This window comes from Leptopilina boulardi, unplaced genomic scaffold (genome assembly GCF_019393585.1).
Source record: "Leptopilina boulardi isolate dan_hultmark-lab unplaced genomic scaffold, ZJU_Lbou_2.1 LbouV2_397, whole genome shotgun sequence".
Classification (NCBI taxonomy): Eukaryota; Metazoa; Arthropoda; class Insecta; order Hymenoptera; family Figitidae; genus Leptopilina; species Leptopilina boulardi.
Genome location: NW_026137970.1, coordinates 445,494 through 467,650, shown reverse-complemented (window position 1 = coordinate 467,650; position 22,157 = coordinate 445,494). Strand labels below are relative to the sequence as shown.

The 22,157-nt window shown below is 30.6% G+C and overlaps 1 protein-coding gene and 1 long non-coding RNA gene across 6 annotated transcripts in view; one reads left to right on the top strand and one right to left on the bottom strand.

Annotated features, from left to right (window-relative positions):
* LOC127288896 (anoctamin-8) overlaps nucleotides 1-22,157 on the top strand; it is a 207,592-nt gene that overhangs the window by 22,506 nt on the left and 162,929 nt on the right. For 4 of the 5 annotated variants that reach the window (XM_051316597.1, XM_051316598.1, XM_051316596.1 and 1 more), the window contains exons 2-3: nucleotides 9,247-9,332; nucleotides 15,576-15,736. In XM_051316597.1, coding sequence (XP_051172554.1) covers nucleotides 9,247-9,332; nucleotides 15,576-15,736 — 247 coding nt within the window. The remainder of the gene's footprint in view (nucleotides 1-9,246; nucleotides 9,333-15,575; nucleotides 15,737-22,157) is intronic. The other variant, XM_051316600.1, reaches the window with a different exon arrangement.
* Nucleotides 21,113-21,965, bottom strand: LOC127288904 (uncharacterized). The gene is made up of 2 exons (XR_007844105.1): nucleotides 21,704-21,965; nucleotides 21,113-21,599 (listed from the first exon to the last, which is right to left on the bottom strand). It is a non-coding gene; the product is annotated as an uncharacterized LOC127288904 (long non-coding RNA).

Genomic DNA, 22,157 nt, shown 5'->3' with positions numbered 1-22,157 from the left:
CTATGTTAAAATCACTCTGAATTTCTCTCTCTATGCCACGGAAAGCGATTTTTAAACCAGGGTCTAGACCTTTAAACAATTAATATTGTGTTTCGTCGCGGTTTTCCGGTTAATTAAAAGTGTTAAAATTAATAACATTTTTCGGATTCGTAAGATTATAAATAATCTGACGCACACTATCTGTCACGATTTTTCGGAAAAATTTAGTTTGTTCTCGTTGACTCGCAACTTCGGAATGTTGAACATTTTCGCACACAATCGTTTGTTTTCGTCATCTTTATCCGGACTTTTCTACTTTTTGATTTTGTTGTGTCGTTGGCATTTCATTTCCATTTGATCCTTGATCACCGAGAAATCGTTTAAAATTTTTTTTTATTCTCTTTTGCCATGTCCGTTAATTCTTGTTTATTCTCAGGACTTTATTTTATCAGTATTATGAAATCACGTTCCAACTTTATTTTCTTGTCCAACAACAATTGCTAATTCTAATTAAGGATGTGATGATGTCATCGTGTTACTTCTCTTGTGCTGTAATTTATTCCCTATTGATAATCCCTGTACAAGATCTTGCACAACAATATGTACATATTCAGCATCTGAACTTGTACCAGATCTGGTGTCAATATGTACAAGAAAATGTACAATTTTAGAACTAGAATTTGGAACAAATTCTAGACTATCTCGTTTACTTGCAAATAAAAAGGGAAGAGTAAACACACACTTCACATATCACACTAGAATTTACATACACACACAGACTTAACTACACATACTCCACTCTATCTCCATAAAGGCCATTCTTCATTATGTTCCTACTATTGGGCCAAAAGTAATAGGCTCCTCTCTTTGAAAGCTTATAACTCAGGTAGAAAAAATCGCCTTATATTGCGACAACATGAAATCAATAGGTACACAATGCCTACGTTACTATACGAAATTGCGAAAATCTGAAAAATTTTTTGCGTAAGTTATCGATTTTAGAAGACAAAAAATACATGGTTTTTTGCATCATTTTTACAACTGTCTACTTTAAAAGCCCATAGTATAGAAAATAAAAATCTTATCTACATGTGAAATTTTTTCTATAATATTTGAACGCTTCTGAAATAGAATATTAAAAAAAATTTCGATTATTTCTTTAACTTTTCGAGATTATTTAAAACAAAGTTAAAAAGTCATCTCGTTAACAAATAAACGCACATATTTGAAACAAATCGCCAATTATGCAAAAATTGATTTTATTAACAGAACAATAAACAAAAATAGTTTAAAAAATTTTGTTAAAGATTTATTTACGAAAATGTTTTCGGTTTTTTGCTTTATTACCTCATTAAAGCAAGGTGCTGACCGTGATGAACCCTTTTGTCAACGGCAAGGAATTGAATAACAGTGGTTTACTACTGTCCCTTTTTTTCACAAGTTTTCTATTCATACTATTTATTTACAGCTTTAAAGACTTCTTTCGAGAAATCTACCAAAGGTATCGGAAAAAAGGGGCTCAGAACGAAAAAGATTTTTGAATCACTCAAAATATTTGTAGAGAATATGTACATGAGCAGAAAAATGGGTTGTTCAAGTTTTTAAAATTCGACGCCTTTGAGGAGAAAATTTACGATGGCCTGCACCTTGCTTTAATGAGGTAATAAAGCAAAAAACCGAAAACATTTTCGTAAATAAATCTTAAACAAAATTTTTTAAACTATTTTTGTTTATTGTTCTGTTAATAAAATCAATTTTTGCATAATTTGCGATTTGTTTCAAATATGTGCGTTTATTTGTTAACGAGATGACTTTTTATCTTTGTTTTAAATAATCTCGAAAAGTTAAAGAAATAATCGAAATTTTTTTTAATATTCTATTTCAGAAGGGTTCAAATATTATAGAAAAAATTTCACATGTAGATAAGATTTTTATTTTCTATACTATGGGCTTTTAAAGTAGACAGTTGTAAAAATGATGCAAAAAACCATGTATTTTTTGTCTTCTAAAATCGATAACTTAAGCAAAAAATTTTTCAGATTTTCGCAATTTCGTATAGTAACGTAGGCATTGTGTACCTATTGATTTCATGTTGTCGCAATATAAGGCGATTTTTTCTACCTGAATTATAAGCTTTCAAAGAGAGGAGCCTATTACTTTTGGCCCGATAGTAAATGTTTGCGTTGCGTGACTGACGCGTTGGTTCACAAGCGCAGTGAGGTCATCAAAGCCCACACAGCACATTATATTTCCTAAACATTTCATGAATATTTCATTGAAAGATTTGAAATATTTCAATGCAAGGTTCATGAAATGTTGAGGAAAACAGGAAAATATCCGCCTACAAGAAATATTGACGTGCAATTTTGCTGAAATATTACACTTTAATACTCATGCAATATTACATATGAAGACTCTGCAATATTCAGGAAACATTTCAAAGAAAGTTAGAAACTTTTTTAAAATATAAAATCAATCGTTACTTTCTAACATGTTTAACAACTTAGGATCCTGGAAAATTAAAAACTACTGCGCAGCTGTACAGGCCATAGAAACTGAGATCGACCAGTGCGCATCATTTAAGTTGGAAATTTTCTACAATATTTTAATGAAATATTTCAGCCAAATTACACGGAAATATTTCTTATAGGCGGACATTTCCTAAATTTCAGTAATATTTCAAGGACTTCGCATTGGAATATTTCAAAATTTCAATGAAATATTTCAGAAATATTTAGGAAATAGAATGTGCTGTGTGGGAGCATTGATATCAATCGCGAACAAAAAGTTCAGTTTATGTTTCTCTTATCTCTGTATTCCAACTTTACATTTTTAAATGCAAATGTTTCTCGACGGCTTTTAATAATTTTAATTATTTAATATTTATAATTAAAAAATTCAGTGTCTTAAAATCATAAACCAAACTTTTTGTTTGCGATTGGTATCAATGCTTTGATGACGTCACTGCGCTTGCGAACCAACGCGTCAGTCACGCAACGCAAACATTTAGGAACTTATTGGAGAAAGGCGGTAATACTCTAAACTCAGTATCCACACACAAGTCAGACCCATTTTTAAGATTTTTTTCAAGAACAGAATAAAATGAATTTAAACATAGCATGTGTTTTAACCAAAATTTCGAGTTTTTCTGTAAAAAATCGGTATGCTCTGAAAACTTACACAAACATTAATACGATTCATTAGTTTGTAGTACCGTTCTAAAATTCTATTGTCCAAGTCGTCCAGTCACTTTCATAGTATCCAAATCTTTAAAAATGGTATACATATCACACTCACACAAAACATGCTTCTAGTATTCAATTTCAATGCCGCAAGAACACGCCGCAGTTGCCGATAGCTTCCTTTCAATAAGGAAAAATTGCATACATTGCCACCACGAATCCTAACCCAACGCCTGGTGGAGACCTATGGGTCTGCTGACCAAAAGCCATACTAGCGGTCGGTTACCGTTTTAAATACGACCAAATGCACCACATACATATCATGACCAACCAATTGCTAGTCGAAACATCACAATTGAACCATTCGTCATTTTTTAGATGCATAATGACGTATGCTACACAGGTTTGTTATTATTGGCTCCGGCGAGGTTGATGCTGAAATACTCTTAAGCAAAGCTCCTCAGATAATAACAGTTGCAAGTATAAACACAGGCCACCGTGCTTTACCATTACCATTTGAAACATCACAGTTGAACCGTTCGGCTTTTAAGACGCATCCTCAATTATCTGACTCTCACAGATAAAGCATGAGGGAGGACGAACAAACATTTGACATGCCTGAACGCCTCTACAATGAGAACAACCTATCTGGGACTCCGCTCTCGTTCCAGCAGGGGGTTACCTTTAGTCGCATCTTACGACTCGCAGCAACTAACGGGCGCTCTATTTTATGCCGGAGCCAACACGACTAAATAATTGTATACAAGAAAATGTACATATTCTTGTGAGGTGCATTTATGACTTCGTTTAGTAAAAATTAAAAACTTTGAAGGCTGCGCAGTAGTTTTTTTAGGACTTTACAGCTGTGCAATAATTTTTAGCACGCATAAGAGCGAGCGAATCTCTGGAACTTTCGACATTTGAGATAAAATATTTTGCGAATTTTATTTGCGAGCACACATTTAATACTATTCTGAATCTTTGATCAAAATAGATTAATTTTTTATTATTGTACAACCATTTTCTAGTTGCCCTCCTCTTTAAAATGTCAATTTTTTGAAACGGAAAATTTTTAGTTTATCTAAGTTTGCAATGCAATGCAAAACGTGCAATTAATATGAAAACTTTTTTTTAGACGATAAAATTATAATAAAATTACAATAAAATTAATTTATCAGTTGTATTAAATATAGTAATATAGGAATAGTAATAAAAAATTTATTACATATAATCATTTCAATCACCCAATCAGCACTAAAACTTGCAGAAAACATGCAAGATGTGCAAGATTGCAGTGCAAACATGTAGCAAGTTTGGTGCAAGCAACAAAATGTCCTCTTGTGGCAAGCTTGCAGAGCAACGTTGGCACAAGCTTCCTACAAGTTTGCAAAAATTAATACGATGCGCAGTTGTAAACGGAAGTTCCTACGGCTGCGCAATAAATTTTTTAACCTCCAAAGCAGGATGCCCTTTATGTTTATTTAGTAACAAATTGTTTCGAAAAAATTTTTGTTTAGTATTATACAAGCTTGCAGCAAGCTTTTTGCAAGTTTGCTTAACTACCATGCCACAAGAGGACATTTTATTGCTTGCACGAAACTTGCTACATGTTTGCACTGCAAACTTGCACATCTTGCACGACAAACTTCCAGCAAGTTTGCTGCAAGTTTTCGTGCTGATTGGGCAGTAACAATTTTCTTTTCTACACAGTGGGTCAGAACGCATCCAAAAGTCGACTTTAGAATTTTGAATCTAATAACTTAAATCTATAACATTTTATGTAACTTTTTGTAAAATATTATAGTTATTTGTCAAAGATTATTGCGGTGATCGTATGTTTGTTAGAAAATTTGATTTGAAAATTCAAAGGACACTATCCTCTTAAATATTCATTAATTTTTTTGAAATGCACTTGCTATTGTTTGTTAGTTCTCCTTACTTCCGCAAGATATAAAGGTCACTTAGCATAGAATCTCTTCTTAATTAAATGTACTTTCAATTAAAGTTGTCCTTTTTTTAATTTCGTGGAGTTATATATAAAATAAGGTGAAAATTTTTTTCTTGAAAATCATTTTTTACAAAGACATATTTTAGTCTACGTACATCGATGCTCTTTTGTTTTTATTTCTCCCTGCACATAGAAACCTCACATTTGATTGTATATTTTCTGTTTAAACAGTTAATAAAAGTGTTACAGAAGCACATTTTGAATTATATGGAAATTATCTAATTATTAATTTAAAAATTTTTTTTAGATATACCTCCTCGTGGTAGACCCCGGAAACTACCGATTATGTAGGCTAACCGCAGACTTTTTAATTATAAATAAAAAAAGGTTTCATGATTATTTATCAATGTTTTAAAAAAATAATCAACCATATTGGGTTCGAAATTTTGAATTTCATAAATCTGACCTCAGATTCGTAATCAGCGACATCGAAAACCCCTAGACATCGAATTTCATAATTATTTAAAAGGTTTTATCAAATTTCATCCGCCATATTGGTTCCGCCATTTTTAATTTCGTAAATCTGACCTCATATTCATAATCAGCGACCTCGAAAACCCCTAGACATCAAGTTTCATGATTATTTAAAAGGTTTTTTCAAATTTCATCCGCCATATTGGATCGGCCATTTTGAATTTCGTGAATCTGACCTCAGATTCGTAATCAGCGACCCTGAAAATCCCTAAATACCAAGTTTCATATAAATTCGTTGCAATCTTAAATTATGGCCGCTTTTGGATGCTTTCTGTCCCAGTGTGCTATGAAATTTATTGATTTGAAAAAATACACTGAAATTTACAAAATTTTACCTTAAATAAAACATTATCTATTTGCAACTATTATCGTGTGAATAACGAATAAATATTTCATAAATGCCTTCTGTTTATATTCTTTTCTTTGATCGTTCCTTATTTCTTGTTTTTCAGCTTCCTTTTTTCGCTTTTCCCTCCTTCTTTCACGTTCAATTATTTTGTCTTCAAACATTGCTTGTCAATATTTTGCTTACTTTGACATAAACGTTATAAAACAAGTAAATGCGCAACTTATGGTTGATCAAGGAGTATCAGGGATACGAATGTTTAAAGTTCCAGAGATTCTACCATAAGTCAAGAGTATTAGTGATTATAAATTATTACAATTTCAATTTTTTTTTAAATGAACTTGTACAAGAACCTGAACGGTTTCATGTATGAGTGTTTGTTCATGAATTTACATAAGAATATGTGCAGGAACATGTAGTCACCCTACCAGAAGTGTGGTACTGAGGAGTTAGAACTGAGGGTTTAGTACCAATTTGGTACTGAAATAGAACTGGAAACTTTACCTGCAAAAAGGGTTGATTTACCGTTAATACCTTCATAAAAGTGAAAAGCGAAAGGCTTTTTCAATATGTTTAAACTAATATCTTATATTTATTTTAACATTATATTTGTTTTTCATGGATTTATATTATTTTCATACATTATTATGTATATGGATATGTCCTTTGGCAGCTAAATTCAAAACTGATGTCTATTTTTTTGTAAAACTTAAGATATACGAGATAAATTATAACTTTTTTAAATGTAAATATTTTATGAAAAATTTTAGATATTCATAATCTGAAAAAAGAAACGAATCTCAGTATATATTTTTTAAAGTTGAGTTATTAAAATTACACATTTTTTAAGCAATAAAACTTGGGTTACAATTATAATCCTTTAACGAAGGACCTAAGGTTCTATTGTTGAAGGAGGGATGGCAATATAATTTCCAAAGTTAACGGAAAAATTTTCTTCAAAGTATTGTTTTTTTTGCTGTTTCACGCGCGTATCGTGAGTGAAGTTTTGTTAATTTAACATACCTTTAAAACTATTATGTTAAAGTACTTTAAAAATGTCTTCCGATGGGTAATCAGGTAGTGGTACTGAAGTGGAACTCAAGTCAAGTCCAGTTCAGTACCATTCCAGTACCACTCTTTTTGTAGGGCACGTAGTACGATGAAATTGATATAAGAACTCACATGATTTCGTACAGACAAACTCTCGTAAGATCTCTTGTAAATTCTTATTTACGACCTAAACATAGATCTTGCGAACGTTTTTACAGTAGGGCTATGTATGTTTTATTTTAACTCTCTGCCTGTCCAGTTAACCGTTATGGACAAAAAGCGGCAATTCGGTCGCCTGGTGAAGAATATGGGAAATACATTAGGTTGTTCAAGTTGGGTGGGGAAAATCCAAAATAGCGATTAAGCGGTGCACAAACAAGAATTAGTAGGATGAAGTCGAATTTTTAATATCTTGCATAAATGAAATTTTGGAACCTAAATGTGTGTATGGACGTGTGTACGTGTGTGTGTATGTCACAAAATATTGTGTACAAATTATCTCAGAAGCGTTTTAACGCATTGTCCTGAAATTTTGTATGCTTATTGTAATTATTAATACCTAAAATCTGACACAAGGATTTCCGAATATATTCACAACATTATTTTTTTTACACTGTTTTCAAAATATTTTTTTCTTTGTAAATTTAATTTTGTTTGGTAAAAAAAACTTTAACTTAACTCAGAAAATAAAATATAAAAGTTATTTTTATGTAATTTTTCTATTTTCAAAATCTGAAAAAAACGTCTTTTAGACATGATAAAGACATCTTTATGAACAGACATACAACCTTTTTTGGACGTACCTTAGGCGTATTATTCACTTTTTTAAGATATACCATACGGGGACAAATTAAAGACGTCTTTAAGACGTCCGCAAAAAGACATCCTCAGGACGTCTTTTGAGCAAGTGTGCCCACTGGGAATATTATGGACTTTTTCAAGTTTTAATTTCTTTAATTCTGTTATTCATTAACTTTTTATAAACATGCCAATCAAATTAGTATTCGACAAGGAAATATAACCATAGATATCTTCTTTTTAATTGAAGTTTAACTTTCCTTTGTTTTCTAAATTCTAAAAAATAATTCTACACAGTATTCAGAGCTGTGAGAAAAGTAGTTACGACTTCGATTACAGAATTTATTGCTATATTCGTAGCTCTGAATAATCTGTTGTCACGAAATTCTGATTACTGTTAAAAAAAGGAGTGATCATTTTCTGCAAAACATTAAGTGCTATGTGGAGAACATTCAGAACTCTGGAATTTATTTCAATTGGTTTCATAATAAAAACGATAATGGAATTTAATTTTTTGGTTTACACAGTAGCCAGTGCTGTGAAAAAAATACTTAGTGCTTTCAGATTTTTTCCGTGTAGCTGAAATTTTTTAAATTAATGAACCCACATAGCACGACTTCTTGCTGTGAGGTTACTATAAGGATATCTGTAGGGTTTGTAAGGTTACCATGTAAAGGCCTGAGCAGAACAGCTTCGCGAAAACAATTCACTAACGTTGTTCATGAGTTAGAAAAGGACACTTTATCTTCTTCTAACGCATGCATTTCGTTTGCAAACGACTTTCGCAAAATTATTGTGCGTTAGCCCTAAGCCTACAGTAAACTTGAGGTCATCTTAAAACTTCCGCCATTACAGTAAGCTTACACAGTATAGCTAAGGTAAGTTTACACAGTAAGCTTGTGGTAAGCTTACACGGTAAGGTTGTAATTAATAAATAAATTTTATTAATATTTAAGCGCAGTAGTTTTCTATGGCACATACGGCTGCGCAGTAAATTTTATTTAACAAACCCTATTAGAGTTCATGAAGTACTTTACCAAATATATAATTTTTTATAAAAAAAAATTTATAATATAATATATATTATAATATAATTATTTTTAATATATTTTCATATTAGTCTATGTTTACAGTAACCTTAAGGGAAGCTTACCTTACCGTGTAAGCTTGCCACAACCTTACCATGTAAACTTACCACTACCTTACTGTGTAAGCTTAAGTTAGCTTTACTGTGTAAGCTTACTGTAATTGCGGAAGTTTTAAGATGACCTCAAGTTTACTGTATTAGGCTTACACGGTAACCTTACAAACCCTACAGATATCCTTACAGTAACCTAATAGCAAGAAGTCGTGCTATGTGAGAAGTGTTTTATAACTTATTATTATATGGTTTAAATTTTCTGTTACAGCATCTCGTTTATTAAGAAAAAAAGTACCATGTACAGGTCACTTGATGACCCCCCGCCGTCTATGGATTCAAAAGGTTCCAACTCAGGTTTGTACAAATGCTAATTAATTTCAAAATTATTTGATGTGTCAAAGAGATTTTTAATTTACTTCAAAATAATAAAGAAGTATAAGTAAAAGTTTCTTAGATTCTAAATGAAATTAATCTAGGCAAATGTTAAAATTTTGTAATTTATTATTTTACTATAATAAAGATACTACCACCCAAGTAGCGTGTAATATTACAGTAATATTAAAATATCCACCTCATGATGATATTACTGGTTAATATTACACGCTTTTATTTGAAATACATTAAACTTTCAAAGTTTTTTTTACATAAAGCAGAAAAAGATAATAATTATTCAGTCAAATATTATTATAGATATAATATTTTAGTATGACATCAAAGTTGGCATCCCTGCGCGGTGAATCTGTCACTCTTCGCTTTTATTTCTTTTTGAAAAATTATATATTTCTTCCCAGTAAAAAAAACTAATTAAAATTAATATAAATGAATTCCCAATGAGAAAAATACCATTGGCGTATTAATGGCCCAATAATGGGAGCCAGGGATAATTTCAATAATGGAACCCAATAATAAGCCAATATTAAAAATTTTAATAATTTAAAAAATCAATTATTTAAAAAAAATTCTTTTTGCTTCCTCGTGGAGGAAGCTTTGTAGTCCTTTCGTTTATAAAATTTTTAAAAATAGTGAAAACAAATTTTCCTCTATATAGAAACATGTTATATGAGATCCTGATCAATGGTTTGGTAGGCTCATTTAACACATTAATCTCTCAAAAATGACGAGAGGATTTTTAAAAATACCCCCAAAAATATTTTATCGTCTTTTTTCCAAAAAATTTTTTTTTAATTCAAAAAATTTTTAAATCGAAAAATTTAAGATAATTAACTATAATAATCTTGGTATTCATTCATTCATTCATTCATTCCGTCCGGACCCCTGCTGGGTTTTCGGTGACAGAGAAAAGAACAAGTTATGGAGAGAGAAAGATATATCTTTATTTTGCAAATGAGGGTTCGCTTGACCTGCAATCTTTTAAAGAGGATTAATTAATAACTCTGAGGACCCAGGTAATAATTTCTTTCTCCCTTTATCACGTGAAAAAACTATAAAGAAATTCTAAAACTGAATAGGTAACGCATACCTTTCTTTCTTACACCAAGGAATATAACATAAGTACTTCTTCGTTTAACATTGCGTTTCTCTATCTAGACGATTGAAAATGGCATAAGAACATCTTCGTCTAAAATCTTAATCTTCTTCCTTTTTGTTTTGAAAATAAAAATAAATATATATCTATATATATGTGCATACCTGTATTAGAGTCCCTGAAAATTGTAATAAAAAAATTTAAAAATTATTACCTAGGTTCTCAGAGTTAATCCTTATCAACAAAGGTTCTATTGTCTAAGGGTATTTTTCCATGTAATAAATGAGAGAAAACAAATTATTACCTGGGTCCTCAGAGTTAATTCTCATTGATTATTTAACAAAGGTTCTATTGTCCAAGGGTTGTTTTTTTGTGGTAATTAATCCGGGGTTTTAATACAAGTGTATATATGTATATATGGTATCTGTAATGAACTACTGATTAATCTTATAAGAGTGTCCTTTTGTACTTATTGGCTGATCAGTAGTTACTCATTCATAGTTCTCTCATTCTATTGGATATTGGTAGTTGTATTGGATAAAAGGCAAAATTGGTTATATTTAATAAAAGTCAAAATTTGTTATATTGGAGAGAGTGAGCGAAAGGATTAAAGATATTTAGATTTTCATGAATCAAAAATAAAATTAAACGAAGTATACTATGGCCATCATAAAAGAGTATGTTATTTTAAGTGATGAAGATTTAAAAATTGTTAAAAATAGAAATAAATTGTTAAATGACATGCATATGTACAAATTTAAAGATTTATTAAGAAAAGATTCCAATTCTTTTTTCAATATGCAAAGTACTTTGTATGTACAAATGCTTGATTTTATTGTCCCAATTAGAGAAGGTGAAAAACATATTCAAATACTTTTTAGCGGTAATAACAATTATGGTCATTGGATTTGTGTCTATTACGATTGAGTAAGGCTTTATACTTTTTATAGCCTTAATGAGGGGTGTTTAAATGTGCATCAAATGAAATATTTAATTAGATTGTTCCCTTTTAAGCCAACAGTAGTTTTTGTAGTTGTTGATCAATAACCTTTTGGGAGTGTTGAGTGTGGAGTATATGCAATAGCATTTGCAACATCTATATTTTTTAACGTAATGTCAAGCAGCGTAAATTATGAAACTGATAATAACAGAATGAGAAATCATTTAAAGTCAATGTTTGAAAATAATCGCTTAAATCATTTTCCGTCAATAAGAACGTCTCACAATAGGAATTCGATAATAAAGAATGATTGGAACCGTCTTTTCATAAATCGAGCTCAGGAACTAAAAAATAATATTTTAAACCCTTGTTCTGTTGTAATACTTTTCCCAGCAATAATATTAACAGAGTTCTATTAACACAATATTTAGAAATTAAACATTCTCTAAATGACACTAGTGAAGAGAAAATAATTGGTACAACTAATAATAAGATGAACAAAATTTCACCACTTGAATATTCAGAAATGAAGAATTTTCTGAGTGAAAAAATTGATAAAAAGATAATTCTAGCAATTAAAGAAAAGAGAAGGCAACGCGCGAAGTTACATATGAACAGAAAATAATTAGACAAGAGAATGGTAGATTGAGAAAACGTAATCGTAATGAAACAGAAATACAAAAGAAAGAGCGCAAAAAAATTTGACATGCAAAGAAAGAAATTATCTATAGAAAATAAAGATGAAAAGAAAATACACAAGGATAAAAATTTGGCATGTAGGAAAAGAAAAATATCAATGGAAACTCAAAATGAAAAGAAAGTGCGTCAAGAAAATAATTTGTCATGTAAGAACAAATTTTCTACGGAAACGGAAGATGAAAAGAAAGTGCGTCAAGAAAAGAATTTGACATGTGAAAACGATAATCGAAATAAAAAAGTGTAGGAGTTGCAATAATGTCTTTTAAAGTTTTCAATGAAAGTAAGGTTCCACAGAATTATTTAGGTTTGATGAATGTAGAATGTAAGTTTTGTTATGCGTTACATTTTCTGTGTGATAGACCGTCACATAGATTAATTAGTAGTTGCTGTCATATGGGAAAAGTAAAGTTAAGCACCCAAGTAGCACGGAATATTGGTTGAATGTAACGTTGATATCAAGTGGGAATATTCCTGTGACATTCAGGCGATATCATAATGTCTTCACGGGGACATTCCTCGGTGATATTCACGTGTGATTTTCATGATATTGAGGGAATATTCCCGTGAAATTTTTGTGATATTGAGTGAATTATTCCTCTGATATTGAGGGAATATTCCAGTGATATTGATAAGATAATTTATAAAATTCCAACACAAAATTTCGTTTTTTTCATTTATTTATTTGTTTAATTAAATATTCAAAACAAACAACATTTTAGAATTTTCTAAATTACAGGAATATTCTCTCAATATCACAGGGATATTTCCTTAATATCCCAGGAATATTTTCTCACTATTGCGTGAATTTCACGGGAATATTCCCTCAGTACCATACAAATATCACGCGAATTTCACAAGAATATCACCGTGGAATGTCCCCTTGAAGCGGACATTATGATATCGCCTGAATGTCACAAAATATTCCCGCTTGATATCACCTTGACATTCAAGCAATATTCCGTGCTCCTTGGGTTATAGATTTAATATGAAGAAATTTTTTTTAAATTTCTAATATTAAATTTTTTGAAAAAAAGAAGTGAATAGAGATATGGTTAATGCACACGAGCAACGTAGTCGGCCGCTTGCGGACGACAAAGTTGCTAGTATATAATATAATCGTCTTCCTTATGTCAAGATGAATCAATTGATATATATGAGAGATTCTTTTTCAATCGCCCCAGCCCAAAAAGTCAATGTTCTGGGATTGGCTTCATACTTTGGTAAATTGTTGTCCTATATGATAGTAATAAATCCCTAAAATATAAACTCATTAAAAAAATATTTGTAGAAAGTAGAGGGGGTTGAAGTTTTGACGTTAAGGGTAACATTGTCATATTCAAATCCGTTAAACTATGACAAAAGTTAATGGATTTTAATTTATCTATAATGAATTTTATTGCATTTTTCACGTACTTTTCAAAAATGTATACAAAATTTAAAAAAAAAAAATTTTGACCCCTTTTTTTTCAAAATCAACCCTTATTTTTCGATTTTCACCCCTTCGGGAATTTTTTTTGTTTTTTTTTTATTTTCATTGAAAAGCTGAGGTTTTTTCCCATGAGCTATGTAAATATAAAAATGGGACAACAATAATTTTGTGAGAAACATAATATTAAATTAGGCGGTGCCTATCTAAATCCTCAAAGATGATCTCCAGGTACACCCCTTATCGGCACCGCCTACTTTAATATTCTGTTTCTCACAAAATTATTGTTGTCCCATTTTCATATTTACATAGCTCATCGGAAAAAACCTCAGCTTTCCAATGAAAATAAAAAAAAAAAAAAAACATACCCGAAGGGGTGAAAATCGAAAAATAAGGGTTGATTTTGAAAAAAAGGGGTTAAAATTTTTTTTTTTAAATTTCGTATACATTTTTGAAAAGTACGCGAAAAATGCAATAAAATTCATTATAGATAAATTAAAATTCATTAACTTTTGTCATAGTTAAACGGATTTGAAAATGACAATGTTACCCTTAACGTCAAAACTTCAACCCCCTCTACTTTCTACAAATATTTTTTTAATGAGTTTATATTTTAGGGATTTATTACTATCATATAGGACAACAATTTACCAAAGTATGAAGCCAATCCCAGAACATTGACTTTTTGAGCTGGGGCGATTGAAAAAGAATCTCTCATATATAAAGTATAGATTTGATTGAAATTTAAAAAATTAATGAAAGTTAAAAAATCAAAAATTCACATTTTAGCTAAAAAATGTTGTGTTTATTTAAATTCATGTTTATATATGAAATAATTTTATTCCCTGCATTGAAACGAATTAGTTGGTATATATAAAGTATAGAGTTGATTTAAAATTTGAGAATTAATAAAAATTAAAAAATCAAAAATTCATATTTTAGCTAAAAAATTTTGTGTTTTTTTAAAATTCAAGTTAATGAATAAAATAATTGTATTCCATGCATTGAAACGAATCGATTTGTATTGTATATAAAGTATATGTTACACCCAAAATTAATTAAAATTCTCTTAATTATTCAAACAATTTAATTAATTTAAAACAGTTTTAAACTCGAAATTTTTTAAATCAATCCATTGAATTGGAGAAATTCATAGCTTCCTCCACCAGAAAGCAAATTTTTTGCTTCACACAATGTGGAAGCAAAAGGTTTATGAAATAAACATAAAAGACCCCCTCCTTGTTTTATTTTTATTATTTTTTAATTACTAGTTATTATTATTATTTTAAATCTAATAATTATATTAAAATAAAAAAATGATCATCACAGTATTACACTCACGAATTCAAACGAATTGACTAACACATTTATTGAATTCGTACAGACGAATTAGAAAGAATTAAAACTTAGAAAACTACTTCACTGAAATCGAACGAATTGAGGGTTCGTCAGTTCAATAGAGGTTTGTCGAATTCAGGAGAATTGCAACATAGCTCCAATTCGTATTTGTGGCTAAACGGGATTCACCAAAGCTCTTCGTAAATTCAATTCAATTCACGTTAATCCTTTTTCGTTTACTAGGTTATTCCAGATCGGCTTTTTTACACTTCGAAACATTTATTCTATTTATTTATAATGTAAACTCGAATAAACAAACGTCAATTCAAATGTTCAAGAGAAAAGAATTCACGGTAAAAAAAATAATTTACCGTAACGTTCCAATTCGATTTTTTCGCCAAACCGAATTCAGCTTAAGATACCACCAATTCTTTTCACTTACTCCCAATTATTTTTTTACTGGGCTATTAGGTCAAAGTGTCCGCTTGTAAGCAAATAATGACACAAAACTCAAAATTTCTTTTTTAAAGAAAAAAATTTTTTAAGAAAATTTTTTTTAACTTTATGTAAAATATTTCTTGAGATATTTTGAACCTTTAGATGAAATATTTTTTAAAAAAATTAAGAAATATCATGTGTGTATGTGAAGATTGAATATTTAAAATAGAAAATGACATTATTTATTATTTAGTTATAATTTTTATTTAGGAGTGCGACGTCGTTATCATGTTTCCGAGTGGAGCAAGCGACGAAACCTTAACTTGGCTTCTAGGTAGGCTACGATCAGGGTCATCAGGATTAGTTGTACATGTTCGTCACCACGCTTCGTCCGATAGTTATGGATTTTATCTGACAGCGCCATTTCCTGTGTAAGTATAATACCTTTATTTTCACGATAATTAAATAAGTATCCTTTTTCTCAGTTTGGAAACAAGAAAGTCTAGAAAAATTTGAGGAGAAAATGTTTCCATTAAACAATAAAACGACGATCTACACGTTTTACAAATGATAAAAAAGGATGCGACGCAGCGCATCAATTAAATTTGCGTACATAAATTATACTGAATATACTCTTAACAACTTGACGCAGTCAATTGTAAACCATAGTAATGCCGCATTTATTTTTCACATTTTCTATTCTTCTAAATGCGCTCCAAATGGACTTATATATAGTCAATATATAGAAATAACCACATCTACACCACTTTTCAAATTTCTTTCTTCTTATGAAATAATTTATTTAAACAAATTGTTATAAACAAATAAAATGAAAATTAAAAAAAAGTCAAACATATTTCTTTAGTACTTCTTCCCGTATAATCGAATGGTGTCTTTACTTTTGAAAAATCCATTAATTTTGTTAATTTGTTTATAATAATTTGTTTAAACAAATTATTTTTTAAACCATTTTTAACGTCAATTGTAATGATTTGGACCGCAGTCACTTTTCTTATATTGACCCAGGTGCGAATTGTCGGTCGGGCCATGGTTGGGCCAACCTTGTGAATGGTCGTACCAACTTTGGCAACCAAAGGTCGGCCGAACTAGCGAATTGATAACGGCCGCCAACCAATGGCTGACAAAGTTGGACCGACTATCGGTACCAAAGTTGGGCCATCTATGGGCGCCAATGTTTGGCCGACCTTCGGAGAAAAGTTTAAAAAATGATTATTTATTTCTACAATTAATATACATAGGGTATTATCTTAAATTCATAATTTATGTGTTGTTTACATCTTAACATTAAATGCAATCTTATACATACATATTTAAAATAACTAACGCTTACTGGGATCGAACTCGCAACCTAACGCACCGAAGATTAAGGGGTCTACCCACTTTAGACGCGCTAAAATGAAGGCTGTTTTCCAGAATTTTTCTGAGTGGTTTATATTATAAATATTGACATATAAGTTGTTAGACTAAAGAAATACACTCCCGAAATACATGAAAAAATTTTTGTTATATGTTTTTGTAAATTTTATATGCTTGCAAATGGTAGTTGAAAAAAAAATCCCCCAAAAAAGATGGGTCCACGCTGTTGATGAAATCTCTGACATGGATTGTCCGAAACCAAAAAATCAAAAAGTTTTAGATTCGGTGTGTTAATAGCTATTGCGCATATCAAGGGATTTCATATCAATTCATGTCAGAGATTTCATCAACAGCGTGGACCCATCTTTTTTGGGGGATTTTTTTTTCAACTACCATTTGCAAGCATATAAAATTTACAAAAACAAATAACAAAAATTTTTTCATGTATTTCGGGAGTGTATTTCTTTAGTCTAACAACTTATATGTCAATATTTATAATATAAACCACTCAGAAAAATTCTGGAAAACAGCCTTCATTTTAGCGCGTCTAAAGTGGGTAGACCCCTTAATACGCTAACCACTACGCTACGCTCGCATGGGAACTTAAGAACAAAAATAATTTTATAAGGTGCAATTAAAAAAAAATTAAATTTGTAATTTATAACGATAAATGAATGAGATAACCTTTCTAACTTTACAGTAAATCAATTACAGCTAAATCGATTAAAACTTAAATTTTTTTTTTTGATTATGGTAATATTGAAATCTACTTGATAATGGTCGGCCCAACTGTGGGCCACTAATTGGCCGACTTACATAAAATTATAGAATATTAAACTGAATAAAAACAAAATTATTCATGACAAAGTCCATCCACAATAATCTTGATATATACCGACTGCCGACAACCATTGGCCCGACTTTGGTCAGAGTTGGCCCGACCTTTTAGAATTAGGGTTTTTGAATTTTGGCTGCCATAGTTCTGCCGACTATCGGCCCGTCTTTAGCCAGAGTCGGCCCGACCTTTTAGAATTCCCAAGAAGCACGTAATATATCCTTAATATCAAGGTAATATTACACGTGAGATTCGTAATATAACGCTGTAATATTACAGTAATCTTACAGTGATCTTAAAATGTCCGCCTCAAGGTAATATTACCGGGAATATTACTGTAATATTAACGGTAATATTACAGTAATATTACAGACTGATTTGAGTTATTCATAAAGCATAAAAAACGTAAATATATTATATAAGTCAATTTGGCTTGTTGGTAAAACTCTGGACTCGTGTGCTTTGAGTTCGGGGTTCGATTCCCTGGATGGGTAGATTTTTTTCGTAAATAAATGTTCCCATAATATTACTGTAATATTCTCTTGTAATATTACCTTAATATTACGGTATAATATTACTGCAATATTACTGTAATATTACCTTAATATTAGCGCGTAATATTACAGTAACATTATCGGTAATATTACCTTGAGGCGGACATTTTAAGATCACTGTAAGATTACTGTAATATTACAACGTTATATTACGAATCTTACATGTAATATTACCTTGATATTGAGGTTATATTACGTGCTTCTTGGGTTAGGGTTTTTGAACTTTGGCTGCCATAGTTCTGCCGACCATCGGCCCGTCTTTGGCCAGAGTCGGCCCGACCTTTTAGAATTAGGGTTTTTGAACTTTGGCTGCCATAGTTCTGCCGACCATCGGCCCGTCTTTGGCCAGAGTCGGCCCGACCTTTTAGAATTAGGTTTTTTGAACTTTGGCAATCACAGTCGGTCCAACTTTGGGTGAAAGTAGGAACCAAAGTCGGGCCAACTTTGGCTGCCGAGGTTTCGGCAGCCATAGATGGACCGACCAAGGCCCGACGTACCAACTATGGCTGCCGACCTAAATTCGCACCTGGGGATTTGTCTAATACTTCAATGTCTATTTGCACGTGCTCAGATGGCTAAATCCCAGTGCATTTTTTGTTTATAAATTATTTATATAATAATAATTTTTACCGAAGATCCGAAGATTTTGGTATCTCAACCTGTGGAATTTTGAGCATAAAATTTTTGCACGAGAATTCTCCCTATCTAAGGTTTCATTTTCATAATGGGGACTCCAGAAATCTAGAAAAACAATAACACTTTCGGCTATTAACAATAGCGTAAATGAAGGGTTTTTAAAAAGAATATAGAGACTGAAGAAGGGGTAGTTATACAAGATTGTATTGTTTCATATATTAACGGTATGATGAAAGTATTTGCAATAAGCCCAAATTTTCTGCGATAGAAATTCAGGTGTGCAATTTTGTAGAAGTAGGTAATGTAAATCCAATTGAACCAGAATTAACTCCGTCAAGTGTGCGCTTGATTCGTTTGCTCGAAAGTATGGATCTCGCTTCTTCAAAAAAAGATAAGGATTATCTTTTCGTTTTCCTCATCAACTATTCTCATTGTTTTTAGAAGGCGATTCTTTAAAGGCTACCGATGTAGTAACCCTGTGGGCAAAAAACCATGTTCGTTCTGAAAACGTTTAAAGGACGTTCTTAGAACATTTCATGTCCACCAAATAATGTTCTGGAACATTTAAAGAACATGGATGTTCAAATAATGTTCCAGAACATTATTTGGTGGACATGAAACGTTCTAAAAACGTTCTTTAAACGTTTTTAGAACGTACATGGTTTTTTGCCCATTGCGCAATATTGCGTAATAGAAAAAAAATGATTGGTATTTCCTGTTTGTGTTTTAACTTATTAAAAATTATTTTGACAATATTGCTATTAGTTTTGTTATAAAAAATATGATGACAAGTTTATAACTTCCTGCAATCGATATCTGTTAATTGCATTTCAGACTTAATTAATTAATTAATTATTTGCTAATGATGCTGATTTAATATATTTAGAGAACAGCGGCCCGAAAAGTGAATGCGGAGTTCTTACTATCGCTTACATCTAAAGTTCTTAGCTCTAATGAGCAAGTATGCTATGTTAGTCTTAACTAAACACATTAAAAATTTGTTTTGATTTTTTTGATCTCAGAAAGAAAACGCATGGCCTTTATCTTAAATTAGTGAAAATATTGTTTTGGACCAATATGTTTTAATTAGAATATTGGTCATCGTATGATTACATTTTAAGATCGTGAGAAAAGAAGATTGTTTATTTAATGTATTTCCTGGAATTATTTTTTAATAATTTTATTTATTAATTTATATAACCTCAAAATGTGGTATAAAAGCAAGCATACATTTGTTAATAATTATTAGTCTTCAATAAACAAATAGCTTGATAGGTTGTGCGTGTTTGTTAAAGAAAAAATTCATTTTTAATTAAAAAAAGACAGAAAAGATGGATTCTATAGATATTCCAAAACTCATTGAAATTATTGAGAGTGCTTATATTATAGTGAAAAATATTAAGAGTAAAAACGGTTATTATCGGAATCGGAAAGGTGGATATACATTAAGGGTTAAGAGCAAGAGACATTTTTGATGGGGAGAAAGATTTATATTCTCCAGTTTTTTTAAATTTCAATGGAGTACGGGCTAAAGTCCACGGTATGGTGAATGGATACTGGATACGACGCATTGACTTGGACTTTGGTGAAATTTTGATAAGTTACCTAGTGGGCAAAAAACCATGTTCGTTTTAAAAATGTTTTGAGGACGTTTTTAGAACGTTTTATGTCCGCCAAATAATGTTCTGGAACATTTTAAGAACAAGGATGTTCAAATAATGTTCCAGAACATTATTTGGCAGACATGAAACGTTCTAATTAAAAATTTTTAAATTTCTTTTTATTAATTATTTAACCTTTATGGGGTACCCGAGTACATTTTGCATTTTAAAATTGAATTTTTTCATAATTTTTAAGTAAAAAACGCGTACCGAAAAATTTACAAGTAGATAAGGGAAAAGAATTATATAATTTACATTTTGTAAATCTTATGAAAAATTATAATATTCATATGTACTCTACTTATAGCAATTTAAAAGCATCAATTTGTGAACGGTTTAATCGTACTTTAAAAAATAAAATGTGGATGCAATTTAGTTTGCACGGTAATTACAAGTGGATATATATATTATCTAATTTAATATCTTCTTACAATAATACTAAACATCAAACTATAAAAATGAAACCAAAAAATGTAACTGCAAAAAATGGAAAACAATTATTAATTAATATTTACAAAAAGAAAAATTTTCCTGTACTAAAGAAAAAATTCAAATTTAATGTAGGAGATAAAGTGTGTATAAGTAAATTTAAGCATGTTTTTGAAAAAGGTTTTACTCCGAATTGGACTACAGAAATTTTTACTGTTAGTCATATAAAAAATACAGAACCCATAACTTACCTTCTTAAAGATTACCAAGAAAATCCAATTAGTGGTAGCTTTTATGAGCAGGAACTCTCAAAAGTTAAATATTCAAATATTTATTTAGTAGAAAAAGTACTTAAAAAACAAGGTAAAAAATTATTTAGGCTTTGATAATACTCAAGCTCACTTACTTCTTTGCAGCCTGCCTCTACACAAGTTGTTTATATTACACTATGTCCAATGCTACCAACTCTACGAATAACTTCGCAAATAGTTGTTGACAAATGTTTCAGATTAAAAGTAATTATATCAACAAATAAAGTCTTAAATTCTAAACTGGATGAAAAGTCATTTTTTCTTTCAAGTCTTATCATTAACGTTTTATAATTTTTTTAATAAAAACTTCAATTTCTTTTGCATTTAAAACATGTCTAGAAAATAAAATTTCAACAAAATATTTTACAATTAACTTGTACACTTCTTTTAAACGCTGTGACGCGGCATTTTATGCTCGTCACAATATTCCTTAATTTTTTTATAGATAAATAGTAAAAAAATATATTCCAGGGTGGGAATCACCATCATTTCTAAAAAACAAATAAAAATCAGTATATTGTCAAAAGTAATAAAATAACAAGAGAATTGTAAAAATATTAGATTAAGCAATAGTTAAATAAAATTAAATAAATACCTGCTGACTCGCCAGATCGATTCAACGGAAACAGTAAATTGTTGTCCACATTATCATTTTATTATTTTTCTATTTCATGAAAAATGGACATTAATCGGAGTAATTCTCCGATTCAACAAAATGAGTCAGTTTTTCCATATCATTAATAATGTTTGACGTACCACAAGGGAAGTGCTTCCTGGTGTATATATTTGGAAGAGATTCCCGAATATTCAAGAGCACCAGGAAGACGAATATTCATTTGTATACTCAGCTGTCACAACATTGGGAGCGGCCATTTTGGATAGAGAGCGCTACGATGCGCCGTGGCACGGTAGCGTTCTACTTTACCCTCCGGATTCATGAAAAATATCAACTCGTGATAAATTGATTATCGATAAAGAAAAAGTTGTAATTAATTACTTTCACCGGGACTCACCTCTAAAAAGAAAGCGCACAAAGAGACGCCGACTAG